The sequence below is a fragment of the Triticum aestivum genome, chromosome 1D (assembly GCF_018294505.1).
Source record: "Triticum aestivum cultivar Chinese Spring chromosome 1D, IWGSC CS RefSeq v2.1, whole genome shotgun sequence".
NCBI lineage: Eukaryota > Viridiplantae > Streptophyta > Magnoliopsida > Poales > Poaceae > Triticum > Triticum aestivum.
Window position 1 is genome coordinate 202,657,169 of NC_057796.1, and position 11,210 is coordinate 202,668,378.

Genomic DNA, 11,210 nt, shown 5'->3' on the forward strand with positions numbered 1-11,210 from the left:
AGTTTTTATTATACCCATCTTGGATGCCCATCATATTAGGACTAATTTTATAGCCAAAGCAAATTACCATGCTGGTCTAAAAGACTCTCAAAATAATATAAGTTAATCATGAGAGATCAACAATTTCTATAAAATAAAACCACCACCGTGCTCTAAAAGATATAAGTGAAGCACTAGAGCAAAATTATCTAGCTCAAAAGATATAAGTGAAGCACATAGAGTATTCTAATAAATTCCGATTCATGTGTGTCTTTCCCAAAAAGGTGTATAGCAAGGGTGATTGTGGTAAACTAAAAATCAAAGACTCAAATCATACAAGACGCTCCAAGCAAAACACATATCATGTGGTGAATAAAATATAGCCTCAAGTAAAGTTACCGATAGACGAAGACGAAAGAGGGGATGCCTTCCGGGGCATCCCCAAGCTTAGGCTTTTGGTTGTCCTTGAATTTTACCTTGGGGTGCCTTGTTCATCCCCAAGCTTAGGCTCTTGCCACTCCTTGTTCCAAAATCCATCAAATCTTTACCCAAAAACTTGAAAACTTCACAACACAAAACTTAAACAGAAAATCTCATGAGCTCCGTTAGTGTAAGAAAACAAACCACCACTTTAAGGTACTGTAATGAACTCATTCTTTACTTATATTGGTGTTAAACCTACTGTATTCCAACTTCTCTATGGTTCATACCCCCCGATACTAGCCATAGATTCATCAAAATAAGCACGAAAAACAGAATCTGTCAAAAACAGAACAGTCTGTAGTAATCTGACTTAATCGAATACTTCTGGAACTCCAAAAATTCTGAAATAAATTGGTGGACATGAGGAATTTGTCTATTAATCATCTGCAAAAAGAATCAACCTAAAAGCACTCTTTAGTAAAAAAAATGGCAGCTAATCTCGTGAGCGCTAAAGTTTCTGTTTTTTACAGCAAGATCGCAAAGACTTCACCCAAGTCTTCCCTAAGGTTCTACTTGGCACAAACACTAACTAAAACATAAAAAGACATCTAAACAGAGGCTAGATGAATTATTTATTACTAAACAGGAACAAAAATCAACGAACAAAAATAAAATTGGGTTGCCTCCCAACAAGCGCTATCGTTTAACGCCCCTAGCTTGGCATTGATAATTTTGATGATGCTCACATGAAAGACAAGAATTGAAGCACAAAGAGAGCATCATATAGCATATGAAAAACACATCTAAGTCTAACATACTTCCTATGCATAGGCATCTTATAGGCAAATAAATTATCAAGACAAGCAAAAACTAGCATATGCAAGAAAGAAGTGAGAAACAATAACAATCTCAACATAACGAGAGGTAATTTAGTAACATGAAAATTTGTACAACCATATTTTCCTCTCTCATAATAATTACATGTGGGATCATATTCAAGTTCAACAAGATAGCTCTCACATAAAATTTTCTCTACAAGATCCACATGCATGCAAAGTTGACACTCTTCCAAATTAGTGGGAATATCATTAACTAAAGTCATGACCTCTCCAAACCCACTTTTATCAAAAACTTCATAAGATTGAACATTATCCAAATATGTGGGATCTAAAGTTGACACTCTTCCAAACCCACTTTCAGTATTATTGCAAACATTATTATCAATCTCATATTCATCATGGGGCTTAAATAAATTTTCAAGATTGTAGGAAGAATCACCCCAATCATGATCATTGCAACAAGTAGTTGACATAGCAAAACTAGCATCCCCAAGCTTAGGGTTTTGCATATCATTAACACAATTGACATTAATAGAATTTATAATAATATCATTGCAATCATGCTTTTCATTCAAGAAGCTATCTTGAATCACTTCATAAGTTTCTTCTTTCAACACCACATCACAATTTTCAGATTCACAAATTTCAAGCAAAACCTCATAAAGATAATCTAGTGCACAAAACTCACTAGCAATTGGTTCATCATAATTGGATCTCTTAAAAAGATTAGCAAGGGGATGAGGATCCATAAACTCTTAGCAAGTGAAGATGCAAGCAAAAAGAAGGCACATGGTAACACAAGATAGAACGGAAGAAGGGCGAAGAAAAGGCAAAGGTTTTCAAAAATCGTTTTAGAGGTGGGGGAGAGGAAGACGAGAGGCGAATGGCAAATAATGTAATGCGAGGGAGAAGAATTTATGATGGGTACTTGGTATGTCTTGACTTGGCGTAGATCTCCCCGGGAACAGCGCCAGAAATCCTTCTTGCTACCTCTTGAGCATGCGTTGGTTTTCCCTTGAAGAGGAAAGGGTGATGCAGCAAAGTAGCGTAAGTATTTCCCTCGGTTTTTGAGAACCAAGGTATCAATCCAGTAGGAGACTACACACAAATCGCCTAGTACCTGCACAAACAATCAAGAACCTTGCAACACACGGGCGCTAGCCCGACTGGGCACTGGCCAGGCCAGCCACGGCGAGGCTCGCCGGCCGGAGCAGCAGCCGGCAGCGGCAGCGGCGGAGCGGGAGCAAGGGGGCGAGGCCGCGGAGCGAGGGCGGCGAGTGCGGGAAGCGTCGGCGAGCGCGACGCGCGGTTCGGTGGCTCCCGGCAGCAAGCGGATGGTGCGGTGGCGCGGCCGAGCGCCGGCGTGAGGGCACGGGGAGGAGGAGGAGGACCGGGGTCCTCACATGCGTTGGTGAGCAGGGGGCGGCGAGGCTCGGTGGAGCCTTTGGGGAGGAGGACGGGGATGCGTCGTCGGCGAGGAGGAGACGAGGAGGACGAGGCGACGGGCGGTGGTGGGGTCCGGTGAGGAGGAGGCCGTGGCACGGGCGCGAGGGAGGGAGGTCGTCGCCGGCGGGTGGCTCGTCCACCGCAGCAGGGTCGCCGGGCGGCGCGGGACTCGAGCACGGAGCCAGGGCAGCGGCAGGGCGCAGGGCGAGGCGCGGGGCGATGTCGGGGCGAGGCGGGGAGGCAGCGCCGGCGAGGTGGCACCAGAGACGGCGAGCTGCGACGGGGCGCATCGTGGCTTGGTGAGGCCGTCGGGGAGGAGGTCCGGCGACGGCGCGGTTGCGGATGGGGCGCCGACTCGGTGTCGGGGAGGCGACGGAGCGACGACAGCGTCGGGGAGGTGGCGCCGGGGATGGCGAGGCAGACGGCGTCGAGCAGCACTCGGCGGCGTCCAGATCGAGCGGGGGGGGGGGGGGGCGACGTAGTCGGGGGCGCGGGATCGGGCGTTCGCCCAGATCCGGTCGGAGGGGAGTGGTGGGGGGACGAGGGGAGAGGGGTTCGTGCGGGGGGGGAGTGGGGATCGAGCAGGGGCGCTCCCCCAGGCGCGATGCGTGTGTGTGTGTGTGCGCGCGCGTGGTGGCGGCGGTGTGGTAGGACGGGAGAGCGGGTGGGGATCGTGGGGTAGTGGGGTGTGGGCTAGGGTTTGGTGGTGGGGAGGCCTAAGTAGGCCAGTTAGGTGGGCCGACCTGGCTGGGCCGTGGCCCAGTTGGGTCGGGGGGCTTTTTATGCCTTTTCTTTTTGTTTTATCCTTTTTCTTTTATTTATTTTACTTTCTATTTCTTTTAGTTCTCTTTTAATTTTGTTTTAGCAAAATACCAAAATGACCCCTAATTTGATGTTACCAAATATGCCATTGCCACACTAACTTGCTAACCAATCTAAATTAGTTTCGTAATTATTTAATATTTAAAAGTATTTAATTAATAGTTTTCGCTACTGTTTGAGGTTGTTTAAGTCACTTATCAAATTTCAATAATGTTGTTTACAATTTTATCATAGCCTCTGATTTATCTACTATTTATTGTATTTTTTAGTTTTAATATTTGAAAACTTTTATTGTTTGCTTGAATTTGAATTTTGAATTATAATCGGTTTCGAACTAACACGAGATTAGCAACAGTAATCGAGGTGACGTGGCATCATTAGCAAAGGTTTATTGTAGCTTGATTATCCGGGCGTCACATGCACACACTGACCTCATATTAAAAATGAGTTGCCATTTAGTACGGACAAAAAACGTTCAGATATCATAAGTCAGCGTGGCAAAACACGAAACTGGGTCTGCAGTACAATGAATTTGCCACATTATCCTGCCTATAACATGACAACAGACATGCTGTGTTTCAGAGAGATACTTGCCACATGGAAAGCATATATATGGCATCTGACACAGTTGATGTGGAAATTAGTTGCTATCCAGTGCACATAGTTGCTGAAACTGACATGACAACCTAGTTACTATACTTTGCCATGCCACATTATCCTGTCAGTTGCCACAAGTCAGCGTGGCAAAACGCAAATTTGGGTCTGTAGTATAGTGAATTTGCCACATTATCCTGCCTACAACGTGGCAACAACCATAGTGTGTTCACAGAAAAACTTGCTACATGGAAAGCATATATGTGGCAACTGACACAGTTGATGTGGAAATTAGTTGCCATCCAGTGCACATAGTTGCTGAAACTGTAATGACTACCTATTTACTATACTTTACCATGCCTATAGCATGGCAGCAGCCGTAGCATGTGCACGAAATTAGTTGCCACATGGAAAACATATTTGTGGCAACTATCACAGTCAATCAGGAAAAAAGTTGCCATACGGTGCAGACAGTTATTCAAACTACCATGTTTGCATTCATAATGTACTTTGAAAAACAACTACCTGGATCTAGGGTTCAATGGCAACTCTCATAACTTGAAATTCATCACCAAAAATCTCCCTGCACTGATCGCAAATAGCATTCGAAGCAATGCGCAACTATCGGACAGAAAAACGACGGCCCAATCCCAAGGCACAACTAGGATGTGGCTCCGGACAGGCCGAACCACACCGGCGTGACCGCCACCGCGGCAGCGACGAAACTGCACAATGCCACCGAAAACGGCAAGCACAAGACTCTGCTGCCGGCGGGAACACCGGCGCATCGCGAACCCGCCTGAATCTCGATGAATCTCGAGCGAAGCATCGACCACGGAGGGGAGGGGAGAAATGCAGGCAAGGATTTGAGCATGGGAGGCAGCATTACCTTCAATCTGTAGGCGCTCCGGCGAAAACGCTCCGGTCCGGCGAGTCCCACCGACGGCCGCGAATGCCGTCGACTCTTCTGCCTCTGCCGTCGCCTTCTCCTCCAATCGACTGAACTGCGGGGTGGGTTGTGCGAGTAACTGAGGGGAGTAAATGGAACCGTGAGGGGAGGGGGACGAAGTGCGCGACGTGTTTGACGTCAACCACGGTCGGCGCGTGGCGTGCGGGCGCATAGCAGTTCCACCGCACGCCCTCGAGTGGCAACCGCTGACCGGGGAGGGGGGGGCAACCGGCGTGTGGGTGAACTATGTCACACACCACACACGCGCCTTGTCCTACGTGGCATATAAAATCGGTCAAACCGTGCCAAGATTCGTGCAGATACTGCTGGACGGCGATGTAGGCGTGTGATTGAGATGGCTAACGCCCACACGTGTGGCCGTTAACATCTCCGTGCAAATTCCAGGGATGAGTAAAGTGACCACGTTTGAACTACACTCCAGTATGTACGAGCTACTCAATTTCATGCACCGTGGGATCGAGTAGACTGCTCACAAGGGGCAGCAATAGTACATCGCCTCCTTTACAGTTGTTGAGTTTCAGATGCATGCTTACAAGTACAGTACTAGTGCCATGTAATATCAAAGAAGAGATGGTACGTAACTACTCCCTCCGTTCCTAAATATAAGTCTTTTTAGAGATTCCACTATAAACTACATACGGATGTACATAGACATATTTCAGAGTGTAGGTTCACTCATTTTGCTCCGTATGTAGTTTATAGTATAATCTCTGGAAAGACTTATATTTAGGAACGGAGGGAGTAAAAGCTTTCCACTCACACTATGCCATCTTCACAATTCTCGTTGTATAAATTGTAGTATAATGGGAATCCAAGTATACACAGTATAGAATAGCAATCAACATCCCTTGTTTGTGTTTGGGCAATTGGCCAAACCGGCCATAAGCAGTGGTGCCGCCGCTACTCCGAAAATAGTGGCATCGTTTCTGAATCATAAGAAAATGTCTTTTATCTCCCAAGTAGAGAATGTGCGGTGGCCTCTCACTGAGCGCTTCAAAGCGCCGGGTCGCTTATATAAACTCTTGCTCCGCCTCGTTCCCGCCGGTAGCAGCACCCTCTTGCAACGGGTTTCTCAAATACGGCGACTCTTTGTACTTGGCATACTCCGGCAAATCTAGGGCGTTCTCTGCGATTCTCCCGTCCTCGTGAATCCTCTCGATCAAGCTCTCGAGCGAAGGAAAGTTTGCCTGAGCATTTCAAAAGAAGTCGTGTCACTAGCTAGTTACTAAAAACAGAACCTCTTTTTTGCCAGTAAAAATGTCGTCTGGTTCTCAGTTACCTCAGGTCGTATGTACCCAACGATAACAAGGCGCAGCTCCTCTCCATAGAAGTCCTCATCAAAACCATGAAGCAACCATGGTTCCTGAAACCAATGCCATTTAGAGCAAAATAATACAGCTAAACAAGGAACAGCCTGTGTAAAGAGCACTCACGATTGTCTTCTCTGTGTTATCAAAATAAGGGTTCCAGCCAATGCTCATGACCATCTTGTATATGCCTCGCTTCGAAAGTCCAGCCCACCCAAAGTATACACCTGATGTATGATCCGACAGTATGTCGGAAAAGTTTTCTGCAGCCAAGTTCGCTACAAGACAGGTAAAAAATTATCAGTGACCAAGAAGAATTGAGTGTACTACTTACTACTAAGAAAACCAAAAGGTGGAACTGGTAGAGTATATATTTTAATTTCAACAGGATATACTTCACCCAAGATTGGAAAATTTTCCCAGAGTTTCAGGAGTGTCCCATTTTATCATGTGAAACTAGTTTCCCTATGACATTTCTATATATCTTGTCGGCCAAATAAGTTGATGCACGCATATTTAACCTGAGTCATTAAGTAGACCTACCAAAGGTGCCTTATGATGAAATTAAAGCGGATAAGTCCAAATATAAACCAAAAACTCAGTGTTCTAAACAACATCCAATTCAGTTAGGTGCTCACAAACCAGCTTCAAACGATTGACGTATCTAATAACACGCACAACGTCAGCTATTCTACAGGCATGGGTTCCTCTAGCAACTTTCCTAGTAACACAAAACACATAACTGGTATTTGGAAGTAGGCCAGCTAGGTGGGGTAACATCTGAAATGGTCCATCAATGAACGAAATGAATAGCATAGTATCATGACAAAACCATTTATAGAAGTGTTACCCTGTGAAGTCAGTGAACTGTTCAAGACACTTTAAGGTTTGAAAACATGCTAGTGGTATCTTTACTTATATAATATGTTCCACAATACCTGTTGGTATTCCTAGTACTTTAGAACCACGGCCAAATCCTTTGATCACAGGCCCACCAATAAACCATGGGTCTATTGGTAAGGTGCCTTCAATCCCTGGGCAGAAAAATGATAAACAGTTAAGTTGAATATGTCCATGTTGTTCTAAGATAATGATAAACAGATAGTCCCAAGAGTTAGAGCATACAATCATTGAAGGGTGGCAAACCCCATTTTTCAGGCCTCAAGTCAAGGAGGGAATTGATAATCTCATCCGCAGAACTGAATTCATCAGTCCTTTTGGGTACTGAAGGGACAGCTATGACATGCATTCCTGCAGCTTTGCCAGCCGTAACTCCTGGCCTGGCACAATCATTAATTGAAAATGTTAAAGGTAATATGGTTACTAAAGCAGTGCACGCTAAAATATAAGTATGGGAACCAGTAATGTTAGTGTAGATGTGGTGGATGTAAACATAATATCTATAGAAATATATGGAACGGCGATGCATCTGCAATTCCACATAATTCAAAATTCTGTGATGTGCACATTAGCATAGCTTTCTAACTAGTGTTATTAAGTGAATTCGTCAAGTTGTACCACTGTAAGCTATTATGATGTGGAAGATCATTCATATCAGATTTTATCTGTCAAAAAGACTGACATTGTTCTGTTTAACATAAAGCAAGAATAACATTTCTTGACATTCACAAAAGCTATCAGATGGTTACTGAAGCTATGTTTTTATTGCTTGTAGCTTTGAGAAACGAGAACCAAACATCCATGACAATTCAAGCATATTGAAACATGAATTTCTGTTCCATCAAACAGTGCATGGTGTTCCACTGAAAACATGTCTATATTATTACTTAACCAAGGCAGAACTTACACGGAATCCTCAATTACTAGGCAATTTGAAGGATCAGCATTCATCCTTTTTGCAGCTTCCAGAAATCTTGAATATCACCACACCAGCAGAACAGAAGTAACTAAATGAGATCAGTTTGATAAATCTATAGGGTGTCAGTAATGAAAACATTATATAGCACATTGCCTTACATATCTGGGGATGGCTTTCCTGACTCTACTTCATCTGCACCAACAATTGCAGAGAAATACTCTTTCCAACCTATACATCATAATAGTAAACTAAGTAATATATCATTCCACCAAATAAAAAGAAGAACACGAAAAAATCCAGGCACCCCTGAAGCATGGAAAACTGGAAAAGGATACCTTGCTGGCACGAGATTTTGGACTCAATGTTTGATCTTGAAGAGTTGGAAGCTAAAGCAGCTGGCACCCTGCTGCTCTTCAAATGTTTTATTAACCGATTAGCTCCAGGAAGAGCTTTTATGTTGCCCCATCTGCAATATGAAATTTAATATGCTACTCACATATCTGAAGGAATACGACCGCAAGTGAAAATTACACGGGCCAGTTTTATTTCAAGAAAAATCGTGCGCATTACAGCATGAGAAAATTGTAGTAGTTCTATCATCATGCCCAATACCAGCAACAACCTTACCACAAGTTACTGTAAGAAAATCTTTACAAATGCTTTCGTTAGACGCAAATCCTTTTCATAATTTCATTTCTGTTGAAGTACTTTCTGCACTATACCCAAAGTTCACTTTGCTGTTTAAATTGCATCAAATGAGCGTGACCAAAGAACTAAAATAATCTGCTGCTGATTTACAGAAATTCTTCTGCAGTGACTTGTCAAGTGCACTGTGCAATCTAAAAGCATACCAGACATGCACATTGAAGCCTATTTGGCTTTGAACCCACTTTATGGTATAGCAGATGCTTTGCTTCTAGAGGATCATATAGTAGCATAACTTAAGTATGTACTAATAAAACACAGAGAGATATTGAAGTCAGCCTACATATATATAAATCACATTGTATTATTATCATATCCATGAGTACAACTAACATGCAGATGTTAATGTATAACATGTGCATATGCAGATGCAAACTCAAGAACATAGGCACACCTCAAAGGCATGATTTTAAGACTTCTAGCAGCAGCATTGGAGAGAGATTAACAAACAAACTAGCCTATCAGGGGTATCCAGTAATTCATAAGAAATTACAGGGAGAAAGCAAATGGGCACACAAAAATATATATGCACACACAAAAAAAGAAATGTTCTTAAAAAGACTGAACTAAACAATCTACTTTATCAAGTGAATGGCCTGATGCAGCCACAAAATGTATAAACCACTCCAGTAAGATGGTAATATGCATTTTGCGAAATATAGACAAATATAAAGAGGCTCAGTGACATTACTGCTCGCTGAACATTGGATTAATCAATGAGAGGAACTCTTCGGTGGAGTAAGGGAGTCCGTAATCTTCTAAAACAACAGCTGCGGCTTCATAAGGTGTCTTTCCGACAAATTTGTGAGCTTTCTTGCTATCCCACTTTTTCCCATTTTTAACAATAAATGGTTTCAGCACCTGGCTTACAATGCAATCTGCCAAATGGTACAACCAAGGTAAGCAGAAATGGGCATTCGGCATTTATTTAACTTGGAAAGATAAAACAATGGAGGAAAATTTTGGAATTCACGGTCACCTGTGTTTAAGAGGGTACCATCCAAATCAAGAATGACATGGGAAATAAGGCGAGTAATGGGCTTCGGTGCTGCCATTTCCAAGGACGGACGAGGTAAATGCAGCAAGAGACAAATTATTTGGGAAGCCCAACCTGACATGTAGCAGAAACTATTCAGTCACACACCAAATTAGTGATACTAAATCATAAAGTTAGTTAATCCGGCAATGTTTTTCTGATGATTTAATATGTGCATATAATTACTTATTACAAGTAGGAGTGAAAAACAGTAGCCCATCCTATCCTTGGTTTTTGAACCTGAGACTATTTTTTTCCAAAGTTGTGATCGTACAGACTACGGACCGCTATTTACAGGAGCATACAAAATTCGTTTAGCACTAGTGTTTGGCTGGGCTGACTCATGTAATCACCTCCCGATAAGTGTGCCGGGTGTATGAAGGTCAGTGTGATTTAGTTAGTCGCTGGATGAAAACAACCTTACCTCAATGGCCAAAGACTGGGACGGGGCGAAGACAGCAGGAACACGATGTCCCGGCGAGATAGAACGGGAACGGCGACGCGCGTGAGAGGCGGGAGGAGGGGGTGAGGTGGGGTGGGGGTGGAGGCGTGATTGAGGCGCCCGCGGTGACGCTAAGGTACGGCGCGGCGGCGGCCCTAGAGCCGCGCTTTCCCTCTAGTGCGGCTGGGAATTTCTTGATTTCAACCTCCGCCGCTGGCCGGCCGGAGCAGAACCGATCCGGATAGGCTTGTAGCGTTCCCTTGCACACGAAAAGGCCGATCTGTACACTTGGATTTGGATGTGATCAGAAAAAGAAAGGATTATACGCCGCGAGGACGCGGACGTGCGCGGGGAAGAGACGACTTGGGTACTGCTAAGTTTACTGAAGGAGAAAACGATGATGGAGATGGGGAGCAGGTGAAGGAAAAACCTGATGATATGCTACAGTAAGTAATCAAGACCGGCTACAAACGCTCCTACCCCAAGTATCTAGTTCTCTGGTTGTACTCCCTCCGTATTTTTTTTGAACTAAAAAACGTGTATACTTTGGTACAGAAGCAGCTGACGGGGATCCCTCCGTTTTAATTTACTTGGCATATTAAAGTTGACTGATGGAACTCGGCTCGGAAGCAGGTAGCAAAAGCGCAGCGCAAGGACTTTGATGCGATGGTGATGCATGTGTGTTGGTGCATTTGGAAGCAAAGGAATGGAAGTCTTCGAAAGAAACGATAATTGTAATGAGCGAGGCACGTTTCAGGTCATCATGAGAGAGCGACATTTTTGGGCGATCGCGAGAAGGGGTGGAGTCCAACCGAGTCGTGAGTAGTC

General features: G+C 44.1%; 1 protein-coding gene across 1 annotated transcript; it reads right to left on the bottom strand.

The window, feature by feature from the left end:
• Window positions 1-5,842: 5,842 nt before the first annotated feature.
• On the bottom strand, window positions 5,843-10,803 carry LOC123180975 (bifunctional riboflavin kinase/FMN phosphatase). Its single transcript, XM_044593178.1, has 11 exons — window positions 10,365-10,803; window positions 9,884-10,015; window positions 9,596-9,782; window positions 8,535-8,665; window positions 8,358-8,427; window positions 8,188-8,253; window positions 7,506-7,660; window positions 7,319-7,414; window positions 6,507-6,658; window positions 6,353-6,436; window positions 5,843-6,260 (listed from the first exon to the last, which is right to left on the bottom strand). Exons 2-11 carry the CDS (start codon window positions 9,957-9,959, stop codon window positions 6,084-6,086), a joined length of 1,194 nt encoding a protein of 397 aa, XP_044449113.1. The 5' UTR covers window positions 9,960-10,015; window positions 10,365-10,803; the 3' UTR covers window positions 5,843-6,083.
• Window positions 10,804-11,210: the final 407 nt, after the last annotated feature.